At 43.4% G+C, this 16417-nt stretch overlaps 1 protein-coding gene across 1 annotated transcript; it reads left to right on the forward strand.

Annotated features, from left to right (window-relative positions):
• Nucleotides 1–10540: 10540 nt before the first annotated feature.
• Nucleotides 10541–11674, forward strand: EID3 (EP300 interacting inhibitor of differentiation 3). Its single transcript, XM_006888561.1, has one exon. The coding sequence runs from the start codon at nucleotides 10541–10543 to the stop codon at nucleotides 11672–11674; it is 1134 nt and encodes a 377-aa protein (XP_006888623.1).
• The last annotated feature ends 4743 nt before the right edge of the window (nucleotides 11675–16417 follow it).

The raw sequence follows: 16417 nt of genomic DNA on the forward strand, positions 1-16417 counted from the left end.
AGATCTTCCACCAATCCTGATGCCCCAATTCTCCTCATAGAGCCCAGCCTCTCGGATAATCTGCTCTGCATACAGGTTGAAAAGATATGGAGATAGGACACATCCCTGGCGCACACCCTTCCCAATTTTGAACCATTATGCAGTGTTACCCTGCTCTGTTCTGACAACTGCCTCCTGGTCCAAGCATAGGTTTCACATTAGCACGATTAAATCTTCTGGGATTCCCATTCTTCTCAGAGTCAGCCACAGTCTGAAATACCTGTCTAGAATGGCTTAGAATGGGTATGTTGTTATTGTTGTTGTTAGGCCAAGTCTAGTATGATTCATAGTGACCATATGAACAGCCAATCTGAACTCTGCCCTGTACCAGCCTCATCACGTCTGACATACTAGAGCCCATTGCTGCAGTCACCGTGTCAGTCTGTCTCACTGAGAGGCTTCCTCCCCTTTGCTGTCCCTTCTTCTTTCCAAGCATGATACCCCTATCCATGGACCAGCATCCCCTAACTACATGGTGTGACTTAAATACAAAGAATCTCTTTTTTCACCTAGCATTTTCTTAGTATCTATTATATACAAGCCTGTGGGAAATGAGATAAATGCAACAAGGTATCTGCTTATCTAAAACTCTCATGGGTTTAAATGTTTTGTAATTATTACTAGGTATTTAGGGACCTTGAAGGAGGATTGATTAATACTGGGTGAGAATTTGGGAAGCCTTTGCAAAGGTAGTAACACTTTAGATGAGCATTGGAGATTCTGTGGAGTGAAGATAATTTTGGGCACCTGGTAAAGTGATCACCATCAGATGTGTGAATGTGTAACTCAATAAATGCTGCACGACAATAGCCCAAGGTGAGTCGTTTTTACCCACCAACCAACTGAATAGCATTACTGGGTTCTGTATATTCTATGATAAGGATAAGATGCCTGGCCCCCCTCAACAGCAGCAGTGAGTTAAAGAAATGAAAAAATGTGTGGTTTAAAAAAATTTGGGTGAAAGTTTACAACTCATATTACATTTTCAAGAATATTATTTTTTTAAGAATATATTTTTCATTTCTTTTTTATCTTTTTTGTTTTATTAGTGTTTTTTAATGCAACATATGTATTTTTACAGCATATTCTTTCCAATTAATTTTTTCACTATTCATTCATTGTTGCACATTTTCCTCCCTGCCCACCCATTCCCCACCCCGTTCGTTTTTCCTGTTTGAAGAAAAAAAATTCTTTTATTGTTATACAATCTCCCTCCAGTCCACAGTCCACTTTAATATGCATTTTTCTGTAATCTTGTCATAAAAATAATACATAATCCTATATTCTGTTTAAACAGTTCTCTACCTCATCTGTTTTCAATGCAGTGTACATTATTTATCCCCTGTTTTCTTAAATGGTGACTTTAAAAAATTTTCTATTTACTTTATTAGAAGAAATGTATGTGCTACTCTAACAATGTTTGCTATAATTTGCTCACTTCGTAACAGTGTGACACCAAAAAGCCTCATCTAGCTTTTCCTTGTCTGCTACTTCTGTTATGGGATGCCATGGACTTAAATTCGATTTGTAGCCACCGACTTCCCCCCAGCGAGTTTTCAGAGGCACTTAATCGCTAGGGAGGAGATTAGAAAATGTTGACATATATAACCCTGACTGGTCTGTTCATGCAAGGTGTTTTAAGTCAAAGGCTGTTTATGGCCCTGGTTCACGAAGCTATTGATGATAAGACATTTAAAAAGCTTTACTCAAGCAGCCAGAATAACTGTTAGTGTTTCCTCTTAGTCTCAGCTTTTTTGTTGTTACTTTTTCAGTTTTATTTCTTTATATCACACGGAAATGACTATGTGATAGGCCTTTCCTCAGTTCTAAGGACCACAGAATCAGGAGAAGCTCTCAAGTTATTACTATTCACCATATAGGAGGTGTTGGCTTAGGACTGCTGGGCGTGCTTGGAAGTGAGAGGCTCAAGGACAGCCTCCAGGTTGAGCCTTGGAAGGGGCTCAAAGGAGCAGGTTGTGGTGAAAAGGTGTGGCCTTCTAGCCCTAAGGACACTGAAACTTGAGTGTACTTGAGTATCCACTGTCTAAAGAAATGGGAGAGGCGTTCATTCATGTGACAAGTAGCTGCCTACTAGTAGTGCAAGGTGCTAGGTAAGAAAACACGCAGAAGGAAGTGGTTAGGAGCAAGGCTCGCTTCGCCAGCTGCAGGCGGCTTGCCATGATGAAGTTAAATACAGTCTCAGTTTTTGTTGAGGATAACAAGGCACAACTTGAGTGGGGTAAGCAGGAAGTAACTAACTCAACAGGGGAATTTATGTGCTGGTGAGAATTTGTCACTTCTCTTCAGAATTACTCAGATCAGACTAGACATTCTTTGAAAAGTGTCCGGACTTCCTTTAGGGAATTGCCAAACTGAGTAATCCTTTACTTTCTCGCAATAAGTCCCCAACTTTGCTGTTCACGAAAATCACCTGGGGAGCTTTTATACAAGACTCAAGGCTCAGTCACACCTCCCACCAATTCCATCAGCTTGTCAGGGAGGCGTGAGAGCCCGGAGCGCTCTGGATGGATTTTTTTTTTTTTTTTTTTGGTAGGCTTCCTCACGTGACTGTAGTGGACAGCCGCGTTCTGGCGCCATTGCCCTGGGGCACGGTCCAGCTTTGTTCAGTTAAACACAGACACACAGAGTGTGGCGCTGGCGCCAGGCATTCCTGCAGTTGTTTTCGCTCCTTGCGCGCGCGCGCCTGGGGCCGCTGTGCGCAGGAAGTGCACCGGGTGCCACCGGGTTAGGAGATTCCAACTTGGCTGAGCCGATTAGCGTCCGTTGCCAGGGCTGCACGAGGACTGGGGTGTTTTTTTTTTTTTTTTTTTTTTTTTGTTTGTCATTCTGACTTTGGCGGCTCGCCCGCCGGCTCGGAAAGGCGTGGCTTCTCAGAGGCTTTAGAGATCTGCCTCCCTTTCACCTCAGCTCGTTTCCTTTCCGCGTCCAGTCCGGAGCTGGAGGTGAACCGAGCGGCCGCTGGGGGAGAGCCTGACGTCCCGCCGGCGGCATCGATGTCATCTCGGCGGTGACAGAGAGGACAAAGCGCCGCGCCCGTAGCAAGTGAGCACGCCGGGGACCGGCGGGGCATGTGAGCGCTGGGCAGTGCCCGCGAGGAGAGCGATCTGAAGACGATCTGAGCGATCGGAGACGCGATCGAGGCTTTGCGGAGGCCAGGTGAGCCTCTGGGCCACGTTCAGAGGTGAGTCCCACCTCCCTTGGTTAACCCTTAAGCTTGTGGTAGGTGAGATTGGCCCACAGTCGGCCGACCGTTTCCTTCCTCTTGCTCTTCTTTGAAGAGACACTGGGTCCAATATTTGGGGGTAGAATGTAATGCCTTAATATCTGACTCTTGAATTCTAGACAATAGCCAGGTGTCCAGAAAATCAGGACCCGCATTAAGAAAGCATAACAATCGAAGAATGCCTTTATTATCAGAAAATTTGAGAGGTTGACAAGGCATACTAATTGTCACGTTTTACAAGTAGGGGAAACATGTTCAGAAAGGTCGAGCTTGCTTGCAGAGTTGGAATTAGATCCTCGCATGCAGGGAGATCGGTTCTGGAGATTGGAGGTGGGTGTATCTGGCTGTGCCCATGGTGGTTAAGAGCATAAACCCGAACCACATTGTCTGGTCTTGCATCTGGTTTTGTTGTTGCCTGACTTGGCATGGATGCATATTATGCCACAAAAATAGCGTGCTTTACAATGGGCTTCAAAAGGCTAGTTGTAAAGATTATGTGTTAATATTTACAAAGCACTATTGGAAGTGCTGGCTGCTGTTAACATTATTACTAACTTTAAACCACCACAACCATACCTCAGTGTTGACTTTGTCTCATGAATGTGCCTGCTGTCATTGTAACTGGGTTCTATTTTTAATTCTGTCACTGACTCATTCTCTACCTGAGTTCACCCTTTGTAAAAGGGATCATTAGTTCCTGATCTCATCTAGAATTTTGATGTATTGTTTTAAAACTCAAACTCACTGACCTGTTGATTCTAAGTCATGGTGACCTTTTATCGGTTTTCAAGACTATAAATCTTAACAGAAGTCGGCCCATCGTTGTGTGGCATAGTAGCTGGTGGATTCTAATCATTTTTGGTGAGCCTTTTCAGTTACTTGCTATGCATCAGAAAAGCTGGGCAATGACTAGGGATGACAGAGGGAGAATTGATGCCTTTAAGCTGTGGTCCTTGAGAATTCAGTATACTATGGACTGCTAAGAGAACAAACAAGTTCATCCTGGGGAGTGTGAAGCCAGGCTGCTCCTTGGAGGCAAGGATTCTGAAGCTTTGGCTGACATACTTAGGACATGTTGCAAGGAGGAACCAGTCATGCTTGGGAGGGTGGAGGGACAGCGTAGAAGAGGAAGACCCTCGATGAGATGGATTGATTCAGTAACTGGGGTAATGAGAGTAGGTGTGGCAGAGACAGTGAGATAGGCACAGGATAGAGCAGGGTTTAGGGCTGTTGTACATAGAGTCGCAATGAGTCTCAGGCGCATAACATCACCACCAACAACATATGCAGTGGTGACCCTAAATGGGCAGAGCATGCCTAATTTTGCACATAATTAATTGGAAGTTTCATATTTCATTGGAAGCTGGATGTTAGCATTAGATACAGAGGCAGCGTTAAGAGCCAAGTTAGCCGGGGAGATAGTTTGTAAAAAATTGGGGGAAAATGTGCTAAGTTCTTTCTGGAGAAGGAGGACCTTTCATTTTAGCACAGACGTGCAATGATTTAACCCGCGTTGGAGCTAAGCCTCGAGGCCACGTTGGGGAATGACAATAGTGACCTGCCCAGGCTCGGGAGCCCATGGCCTTCAGTGGTGAAGGAGAGTGCAGGCGGTAGCGCTAGCACGCAGACCTAGCGCGCAGGGGCGTCTGCGCGGCCCCGGGGCGCCCGGCCCGGAAGCCCCGCCCCGGGCTCCCGCCGTAGCCCCGGCGCGCTCGGCGGAAGAAAGCCTTGCAGCCTCTCCTGCGCGCGCGCTCTGCGTGGTTGCCCCAGCGGGGCCGGCGAGGGCCTGCAGAGGCCGCGCTCCGCAGAGAAGCCCAGGTGCCCGAGGAGTCCGTGCGGCGGAGGCAGCCGGGCGGCCATGGCCAGACCCTGAAGGTGGGAGCCCGCACGGTCCTCGGACCCGCCGGGACTGGGAGTCCGCGCGTTAGCTTACAACAGAGAAACCCTCCTGGGAGAAGCCGCAAGGTCGTCCCCACCGAGGGGGTTCATTTCAAACTGAGAATTGGTAACTCTTCTGTCTTTTACATTAAGTCTAAAACAACGCCCCTTCCTCTGGCTCTCTCTTCGTCAGTCTAATTTAATAGTTTTTTGTTTTGTTTTGTTTTGTTTTTAGTGACTGTATAAATGTCTGACTTTGAGTTGTTTAGGGAAGTACAGAGTCAGAACCGACACAAGGGCACCTAACAGAAATATTAAGAAAAGGGGAAAGAAGGGCATCAGGAAATTCTTCCCTTCCTCTTCAAGTTGTCCCTGCCCCTTCCTTTTTGCTTCCTTGGGGTGGGGGCTCCGGAAACCGCTCTGGGCTTCATTGAAGAATGCATCTGGAAAACCCAGGGAAGGTGTCCTTCAGTCATCTCTTATGTTAGTTAGCCCAGAGCTAACTGGGTGGAGGAGAAAGGGAACCATAAATTGTTCTTAGGGCCTTCACTTAATAATAACAGCAGACCGAGGTGCAGACAGTGGACTTAGTGCTCCTTGGAGGTAAGGATAAAACTTCCCTCACATGCTTTGGCCATGTTGTTAGGAGGGGCCAGTACTTGGAAAAAGACATCATGGTTTTGAGTTGTACAGTCAGCGAAAGAGGAGGATCTTCAGTGAGATGAATTGACACAGGTATACATCAGGGATGGTGAGGATGGCACAGGTTAGGACAGGGTTTGGGTCAGCTGTTGCTGATCAACTCCATGATGCTTAACAGCCAGGAGAGGTGACACATGCATATTTAAGGCACAGTGCAGCTAGCTGAGTGATATTCTCTATAATGTCTAGTGGGTTATGGAGTTAAAACTTTTGAGTTCTTATCTGTTTGTATCTATGTGATTTGTTAAAAATGTAACTCATACCTAAACATTGCCTTCTTAATATCATATCTGAGACCTTCAGTTGAATGTAAAAATAAATTTAGGTGTGTTGTTGTTAATGGACTGTTGAGTCACTTTAGGAAATTATTAACAATTTGCAATTTTATTTACTGTTGTTTTCTTCCAAAGGAATTCAACATAACCTTTGAAGAATATAGATAGAGAATGAAGCTAGAGCTCAAAGACAAATAGTTAATGGAAAACCAGAGAGATAAAAAAAAGACTTTCAGCTTTATTTAAAATATATTGTCTTTCTTCGGCCTTTAGTTTGCAAGCAAAATGAGACAAAAGCCTATTAGAACTATTCCTTCCTGTCTGATTACTTTATTCTCTCCATCTCTGTCTTCAATTTATATTTAAAAGTTATATGGCTATTTGATCTTTATGTAATTCTACTGATGCTTCTAGTTTTGACCTCAGTGGGAGTAAAGAGAATCACTGTTTTTATAAGCTTTGAACCCCACTTTATTAATGGGATTTGTTTTTAGTTCCATGTGATCATAGTTAACTTCAGATCTTTAATGGGGTGAATGAAAAGCATAACACCAGGACACATACTTAAAGCAAAAATCACTGGAGCGTGTCTCTTTTAAGTAAATTGACCACCTCTACTAGGGATCTCTGGTGACTTAGTGCATAGGGAGTTGTGTTTCCAGTCCAAAGGTCTGGAAAGTTGAATCCACCAAGCGCTCTGTGAAAGATGGGCAGTCTTACCCTATGCTGTTTACAGCCTTTGAAAACCCTCTGGACGGTCAGCTATGAGCAGGTTCCAACTGTATGGTAATGAATAAGAGAGTGATCACTTTACCATATGTTGTTGTTATGTGCTGTCGAGTCGTTTGCGACTCATAGCGACCCTATGTACAACAGCCCTAAATCCTGCTCTATCCTGTGCCAATCGCATTGCCTCTGACACACCTATCCCGATTGCTCCAGTCACTGAATCAATCCACCTCATAGGGGGTCTTCCCCTCCTGTGCTGTCCCTCTGCCCTACTAAGCATGATGTCCCTCTCCAAGGACCTGTCTCTCCTTACAGCATGCCCAAAGTATGTCAGATGAAGCCCCAGAATCCTTGCCTTCAAGGAGTAGTCTGGTTTAACCCTCTCTAGGATGGATCTGTTTGTTTTCTTGGCAGTCCATGGAACATTCTATACTCTTCTCACCACAGCACCACAGCTCAGAGGCCTCAATTCTCCTTCTATCCTCCCTAGTCATTGTCCAACTTTCTGATGCATAACAAGTGATTGCAAAGACCATGGCCTGTATCAGGCTCACCTTAGTCTCCAGAGAGGCACCGTTGCTCTTGAGTACTTTAGAGAGGTCCCTAACCACAGACTTTCCCATCGCAATACGTTTTTTGATTTCCTGGCTGCTGGTGCCTAGAGTGTTGACCGTGGAGCTGAGCAAACTGAAGCTGTGAACAATGTCAATCTCTTCACCATCCATCCTGATGCTATCGATATGTAATTTGTTTTCTTTTTGTGTATGTTGAATGTTAAGAAATGGGAGACTCAGCAAGAGAGACTAGTACTAATTTGAAAAGTTTTTGGATTTTCACCTGTTACCCACACTGGGTGATAAATCTTCAGGGAGGCTTTGTGTTTGAATGTACTTCTTTAGTGGAGAAGCCAGTACTTAGAGCAGTAGTGTTAAAATGCTGACGTTCACACCTTTTAGATAAATAAAAGCATTAATTTCAGCATAAGTGAATAATGGGAAGGATGCTCTTAAAATACCTTCTTTTCTTTTCTGCTGTTAATACCATCCCTTTCCCTCCTTTCATCCCCCTTTTTCAGCAACAGCAAAATTTGCCTGCTTTCACAGTGGAGTAAGAGGAGACAGTGAGAATCCTAATGGGAGGAGCAGTCGAGCCTTGATGACTCCCTGAGGGATGAAGGTTTTAAAGAAATATGTGTTTAAGAACATGGACTTTTCTAGCGTGCTTATTAAATACGTTTAGTTAGGCTTCATCTGATTTCTTATTGAAGATACACTCTTTTAAAAAAAGAATTAATTCCCCTTAGGTAATTTTGTGTATGTGTACACCATCGAGTTAGAAGAGATTGCCCCTCCTTTTCCAGCTTAGCATTTGGTGGATTCGAACCGCATGACTTGGGAATTGCAGCACATGTCACTAGGCCACCAGAACTCCCCTTCCCGTAGCTAATTCTTAATAACATAAAAATAGAGACAGCCCTACTGCACTAAAGTCATTCCTAACTCTCGTTGCTGTGGAGTTGGATCTGGCTCCTAGCCGACTCCCTGGTGGGCTCCTGAGGCTGTAGATTGCTTAGGACGGGATTGTCCATCTCTGTCCCTTAGGGCTGCTGATGGGTCTCTGCCACCATGAGAGACACTGCCTTTAGGCTAGCTGTACAACTTCCTACAGACTAAGATGCCAGAACGCAGACTTTCATGAATATCTTTGTTTTTAAACCCAAGATTACTGAGAAGTTTGCGTGTACATCAGTGTCTCCAGGAGTCCAGAGTTTTGAAACCATTTATATAAATGCCTGTTGGTGGCATTGAGAGGAAAAAGGAAAAAAAGAATGAAAAAGTTTTTGCCGGGATCAATATGTGCCAAAGTTGAGACTTCAGTGGTTTAAGTTGTCTTGAAGCTAACTGACAATGCCTTGAGTTGCAGTACTGAAGGATGTGATGGGCAAAATCTTGTATGATCCAGTAATATATGCAGTCACTGTGTAAAAAATATTGATAACAGAACCATTTTAGAAAGTAGCATATGATCAAGAACCAGTGGTAATAAAGGAAGAAGTTTCAAGTTTCTCTGAAGCAACTGGCAAAAGAATAAGGCCTCAGGAATTGATGGAGTACCAGTTGACATTTCAGCCAATAGATGCCTCCCTTGGATGTGTTTACCAGTTTGTGCCAAGAAATCTGGAGGACAGCTACCTGGCCAACTGACTAGAAGAGATCTGTATTCTTTTACTGAAAAAGGTAACCCAGCAGAGTGTGGAAATAATCAAACAATATCATCCTGGAAAGGGTGAAACCAGGAGGCTCCCTGGAGGCAAGGATTCAGAGGCTCTAGCGTCTAACATACTTTGGACATGTTGTAAGGAGGGACCGGTCCTTGGAGAGGGACATCATGCTTGGGAGGGTGGAGGGACAGCGCAGGAGGGTAATCGGGATGGGTCTATCGGAGACATTGTAATTGGCACAGGACAGAGCAGAGTTTAGGGCTGTTGTACATACGGTTGCTATGAGTCGCAAGTGACTCGATAGCACATAACAACAACATCATACACATGCAAAATCTTGCTAAAGATTATCCAAAAGCAACTAGAACTGTACAGAGAACTGCCAGAAGTACGAGCTGGGTTTAGATGATGCTGCGGCATTAAGAATATATATCATTCCTGATGTCAGGTGTATCCTGGCTGAAAGCAGAGAAGGATTTGTATACCAGAAGGATGTCTATTTGTGTTTTATTGACTATGCAAAAGGCGTTTGATTATGTCGATCAAAACAGATTGTGGCTAGCACCAAGAAGAAAACAGATTCTAAACAAACATAATTTGCTAGACTTGTGGGAAAGAATGGCTCTTTAAAAATCCTTGTTTTCAATTTTGGTTGTGTTTATGTGTGTGTTGGGTGTTTTGTATGTGGGTTTGCTTTTTTGTTTGTTTTTTTTTTTTTATATTCCATTTATTCCAGAGTGGGATAGCTTGACTTCCCCCCTGAAAAGTAGTCAAATACTACTTCCTGTGTGTTGTGTCGGTTACCTTCCCCAATCTAAATTTAATTTGCTTCCATAAAGCAAGTCTTGTCACCTGCTTCCTTGTTCCTGGAAGATGGATTGACACGGTGACTAGGACAGTGGGTGCAGATTATGAGGATGCCCGCGGACATACGGCTGTGTTCTGATCTGTTGTTCATATAGTCACTGTGAGTTGTTGTTGGCTGTAGGGCACCTAAGAACAAGCATGGAGGGTGGTGCCTATTACAGGCTTGGCCAGTTGGAAACTATCAGTAGCACTAGCCCGAGACAGATGTCAGTCTGTCCATGCCCTGTGATTTACAGCCTCCCAAAACCATGATGGAGGGTTTGCTATGAGTTGACTGAGATTTAATGGCCATGAGTGTGACTTTTTTGAAGCACTTGCTAAAGAGTCATCTATGGGGACGGAAGGGGTCAAGTGCGTGTGGCTAGCTCTGTGACATCAGCTTGGCGCCTCTCTGGCTCTGTGACGTCATGGCTCGCACCAACCCCGGGAAGGAGGCTGGTTTACGTTACTGCGCATGCGCATCTCCCTTGCCTGGTCCGCTGTTCGGTTTTAACCGGTCATTCACCGCTTTCGCCCGGATGTGCGGGCCCCTTCTCGGCTGTCGGAATCATCAGATTATCCTCAGAGATCCCATGGACCGCCTGGATGTCTGATGATGAAGATATGTTCGCCTTCTCCAAAGACGGCGAAGAGGACGAAAAGACAATTTTGCCAGCCCTGACCATCACCGGCCGTGAGTACCCGCTGAGCCTTGCTCTGAGTCCCTCGTCATCGGAAGAGCCCCTGATGTTGGAGGTGACGGTGGATTCGGATGAAGACCTCGGCTTCGGGGACACAGACATCAATCCGATCCTGCTGGTGGGCGAGGCCGACGAAGAGCGGTGTCGGCATATCCGCAGGCAATACCGGGAGCTCATGTACACCGTGCAGCAGCATCGGGACCACATCGTGAACACGGCCAGCGAGTCGCTGACCCAGGCCCTCCGCAAGGCCGACGTGCTGTTCGACGGCGTGATCAGGACGCGAGAAGCCGCCCTCGACGCCCAGTTTCTCGTGTTGGCTTCTGATTTGGGCAAAGAAAAAGCGAAGCAGTTAAACTCTACCATGAATTCTTTTAATCAAGCCGCATTTAGCAAACGTCTGTTTAAATTTGCGGGCCTGAATTGGTTGGAAGAAGAGCACGACAGTTTGGATAGTTGTGAAGAAAGTGTTGCGCTTTCCTTCTGGAAGAAAATCCAGAAGGAAGCAGCGTGCTGGACTCAGCGAGCTCAAACCTTCCACTTTATGTTGGGGTCCTTCGCCTCCAACTCTCCCATGCGAAAGCCGCGGCCACGGAAAAGAATTCGTAGCATGGAAGCAAACCGAGATATGCCTTCGCACTTGAAGATGATGGACCTGGAATGTAATCAGGAGACGACCGAGAAAGAAGTAGAAAGGATTTTGGGATTGCTGCAAAGCTACTTTACAAAATACCCGGAGACGCCTGTGTCGTATTTTGAATTCGTGATTGACCCCACTTCTTTTGCGCGCACCGTGGAGAACATGTTTCACGTGTCTTTCATCATAAGGGATGGCTTTGCAAGAATTGGGCTCGACCAAGACAGGCTGCCGACCTTGGAGCCACCGAATACCAGCCACGTGGATGAGGGCTGTGATGCCATTAGCTACAATACAAAGCAGGGAGTTATATCCTTGAGTTTAGAAGATTGGAAAAATATTGTAGCAACGTTTGAAATTTCAGAGCCTATGATAAAACATAAGAGAGATTTTTATGTGTAGCAATCGGTACATTTTAAGGTTTTTCTGAAGTACCGAAAAATAGAGTTTTAAAAGTTTTGGGGGAAGAACATCAGAAATTATCTTACTATGCATTATATCTGGTAGCATATAAAATTGTCATAATCTATGAAGGAAAAGTTGTTTGTGTGTCTATGGGGAAGCATTTTAGTACCTTTTAAGACCATAAAATAAAACTTAAGTTCTGAATTCCTTAAAAAGTAGATTGAGTATAACATTGTCATAATCCATTTTTAAGGAAAAGTTAACCTTGTGTGTCCTTAGAGAAGTATTTTAGTCCCCTTTAAGACCATAAAAATAAAACTAAAGTTCTGAATATCTTAAAAAGTGGATCTGGTAATGAGAGCCAGCTAGGCCCTGTGATACTCCATTGCAGCCTTTGTCACTGAGAGGTAAGGGAACCTCAAGGGGTCCTAACCTGCTTGGGGTAAAGGTGAGAAAAAAAAAACTAACTTGTCTGGTCACTGCAACCAACTAGAGAGGCAATGTTAAAACTTTAATAAAAACACAAAAATCAGATGATAGGCTTCACTAGAGAAAGGATTTGGCCTTTTCTGTGAATGACACCAATAGACTAAAGTTCTCCTACCATTGGACTTCTAAGAGTATAGTGGTAATAAGTAGGCAGGGTCATTCAGCTGAGAGATGAAAGATAAGTAGGTGTTAGAAAAGATGAGACAGGCGGACATAGTCAACATCTATTTACAGATCTACTCCGGGAAGTCATTCTTACCCGTACGACTTCTTGTACTTAGAGCATGCTTCTGCTTAGTGGAGTCATTCAGTATCAGTCTTGTCATGTAATAGCTTTGGATATTTCTACCAGTTTTACTCTGTTTTAATAAGCCTTTAAATGTGTACAAAATAGGATGTTTAAATCAATTGTTCAAGTGAAAAGTGATTTTATACGTATCTTCTCTTGGGGTACATTTGTTTTTGTTTCTTTGCTTATACTAAGAATAGGAGCAAATTTGAATATATAAATAGACAGCCTTCTCTGTAGATGACTGTTGACTAAGAAAACAGTTTTTAAAGGTGCGGGAAACATAAAAGCTACTTTTTGTGATCAGTATAGGAGCCTGCCTGTTGGTAATTGTGGAAGTTTGCCATTAAAATACCTGGTTTTTGGCAGGTGGATTAGTATCTGTTTAATGTAGTGGGAGCAATATGTTTTCCAGTGTGATAGAGGCAAGGGAGAGCCAAGGATTTAAAGACTGTCATCGAGTAAGATTGTGAGGGAGTTTGTGTGTGTTTACAGGAATCTTCTTTACCAGGGAATATGGGGATTTTACCAAAAATAGAATTTTCGTTTCTAGAGATTAGAGATAGGCATACTGCATTTGTACTATATAGTGTGGCTTAAAATTTGTGTGGATCTGAGAAAAACCAAACCGTTTTAGAACAGTGTTGAAGAATTTTTTTTTTTTTTTAGCTAGAACTTTATTGTGTTGCTAACGCCTATTTCAAGTATCCTGGAAGAATTAGAACTTCATTTACAAAACTTGTTGGACATGCACTTTGAAATGTTGATTGGTGGTGTGGTGTACTGAAAAAAGCAAACCGATTGCAGTCAGACAGAGCTGGATTCCATTATAGGCTCATGAGCAAGTTTCTAAATCTCTTGAGTATTTCCGTAGTGTTTTGTATAGGAAACGAAAATGACATTTGTTTGGAAGACTTTGCTGAGAGGATTGACTAGGATAACAAATAAAGTATCTAGCACTGTGTATGTCTCATCGTGGTCACTCGTGTTACCCCACGCTATGGAATCAGCATCAGCTGATTTCATGGTGTCACCCCCTCCTTCCAGGTGTCCTCTCTATAGTGGCTTATCCCTGATTTTCCTATCCTCTTACCCTTAATACTTACCTTAGACAGTATGTTAAGAAATAATTGGTATTTGTACTTGATGAATTTACTTAACAAATATGAGTTCCCACTGTGCACACTGTTCTAAATATTGAAGATCAAATAGTGTACAGGTCCCTGTTTCTCATTGAATTTGCATTCGAGTGTACATTGCACAAATACAACAACTGGTTCCTAAGAGTCTACTTCGGACTCACTATTGCAGGACCATTATTCAGCCTGCCACAGAGGGGAGGCCAACAGTATTCCCATTAATGATGATTACCAGCATTTGGGCCTGGGGTTGGAATTTTTTATATTTTTTTATGTATTTTAGACTTTCTGGCCATATGGTCTCTGCGGCTGTTTAACTCCGCATAGTATTATGGAAATAAATGAGTATGACTGTTGCGATAAAACTATGGATACAGAAATTTGAATTTCATACAATTTTCCTGTATGATGAAATATTTTGATTATTCTCACTCCTATTCACCCACCCTTCCCCTAAACAGTTGAAAATGTAAGAACCAACTCAAGGGTTCATTCAACTCAGCTCAAGGGTCATTCATGGAAAACAACAAAATAGCCTGGTGGATTTGCCCAAGTGTTGTGCTTTGCCAGCCCCTGTCATAGGCTTAAGACTTAGTCTTTTAAAAAGCCTGTGGCATTCAAACCATCACTTAGCCTCTTGCTTTCCTGGCTCTTAACAATGCCTGAGAACAGGCTGGTGGTCCAACTCCAGTAAGCTGCAGCGTTAGTAAACCAGATCACCAAGGAAATGAGCAGTTTAACGTGTAGCTTAAATAATCATTGCTGGGATTTTTTTCTTTTTCCATTTTATTTTTCAATAGCCTATTCCCGTTTTTCTGTTTCTTCACCCGCCCCCCCCAATTCTTTTCCCTCCTAGTTTTTTTCTCCCATCCATATTTCAGGAGCCCACGTCTGAGCTTGTATGGTGTAAGGTAGAACATGCAGCTGACTGTGCTGTGTGTGGTTGTCTGAATCTACTGATTGTACTGCCCAGAGTTTAAAATGTTCAGACTCACTCCACAGCTTCATCGCTCTCTCTGTGCACTGCAAGTATAATTAGACTTCAAGTGTGACTCATAGACCCTAGGTCTGATAGGAATTTCAGTAAAGAACAAATTATAAACATGGGGGCTGGGGAGAGTGAGTGATTTTCATCATGACGATGCATGTTCTTTCTTTGGTGTGGGGAAGTAGGGACAAGGTGGTTTTGATTTAAAAGTCCACGGCCAGTGATTACCTTCTGTGATTACTTGTGCTAAGGAGAGACAGGGCTGATAAAATAAGGCTGAGATTGAAAATGGCTGGATGGGTTTTTTTTCCAGAAGAATCTCCAGCTGTGATTATTAAACTCTTTCACACCAAGTCAGCCTTACGCTCCTGAAGGCCTACTTATCTGAAGCTTCTGTTGAGTCTTTGATGTCTGTGGATATTATTACCAAATTGTTTTTCCCCCCCACAGTGCCTTGTATTGAAGGAACTGGTTCTGTCATAATGCCAATTGATGAGTACTGGCTGTGTCTGCCAGCCTGCCCCGCTAGCCCTTTTGTCCACACTGTCAGGGTGATGCGATGTCCCCACTGTGGCTGCTTTCCAAGTGTCCACCCTTCAGTCCTTGAACCACCTTACGTGGCCACCATGCTGCCGAGAAGCAGCCACAGTGCGGTGCTTCCTTCTCCATCTTCCTCCACCGAACCCCCTTCCACATCCCGAGCACCTCCTGCTTCTGCTGCTGACCCCAAGCTCTGCCTCTCACCCTCTCCACCTGACCATAGGCAGCAGAGGAATGTGCATTCTGGGATGGTAAGTGTGGGGCCCGTTTTGGTTTGCCAAGTTAGATTTCATTTACCAAGAAAGAGTTTGCCGGTTGTTTTTAAATAAAAGGTAATGTTTTGATGCCTGCATCCCCCACCAACAAAACCAAAACGAAAAAAAAGGTAGTGTTAAGGATATCACCAAAACTCTCCTCAGCTAATATGGAATGGCTGGTTGTGTTTGATTAAAAAATCTTAGCATTTAAGTTCTGAAACTATTATATACCAAATATATGGCAGCTAAAGGCCAAATAGAATGTAAGAGACTTCATGTGCATGTAGATGAAAGGAGCTTTATTTAAAATGTCTTGAAAGGCTGCACATTTTACATTTCGCTAGTTATGCAGCACTATGTCCAATAATAATTTTGTTCTGAAATTCTTTATTTCCTGCCTTAGCCAAACTTTATAGTAACGTATTAAATATTAGGCAAGTTTACTTCAAATTGTGGCATTGAGTTTTTTTAGCTGGGCCTGTGTTTACCAGGCTGCTCCCTTAGTCTGCGAATCTTTTATCTTCTCATTTTTATACCTCTCTGACTAGAAAGGTGATTGATAGAATATATAGATCTATAAAAAAGTAGAAGAGAATATTTTTAAGAAGTAATTAAAAATGTAGTTTAAAAATTTCAGGGGGGGGGAGGACTGAATTTAATCTTAAACTGAATTTATGGAGCTGTCAGAATCTTATGTGGAAAAATATAAATGAGCACTTAAGAGTAGTGCATTCAAAGGATGCCCAACTGTTTGCACTGGTGATATCCTTTAAGGCAACCAATATTTTTCCTTTAAAAACTTCCTTTTTTTTTCTTCTAGGAAAGATTTCTTTGCACTGCTTTTTATTTGATAGACTTTTTCCAAAAGTTTTTTATTACCTCCCACTGCAACTCAGCGCCCTTAAATAGCATTTGCCCACTTCTGCCTCACTTCAGTCAGCGTAACTTTTTCAGTGGCCATCAGTGTTGATGCACCAAGACATTGCTGCGTTGATGTTAAAGTATGTTCCCTCCTGTTGTTCTTCTTCTTTAGGTTTA

Source organism: Elephantulus edwardii, unplaced genomic scaffold (assembly GCF_000299155.1).
Source record: "Elephantulus edwardii isolate Elephantulus edwardi_28Jun2011 unplaced genomic scaffold, EleEdw1.0 scaffold00068, whole genome shotgun sequence".
In the NCBI taxonomy this organism is placed as follows: domain Eukaryota; kingdom Metazoa; phylum Chordata; class Mammalia; order Macroscelidea; family Macroscelididae; genus Elephantulus; species Elephantulus edwardii.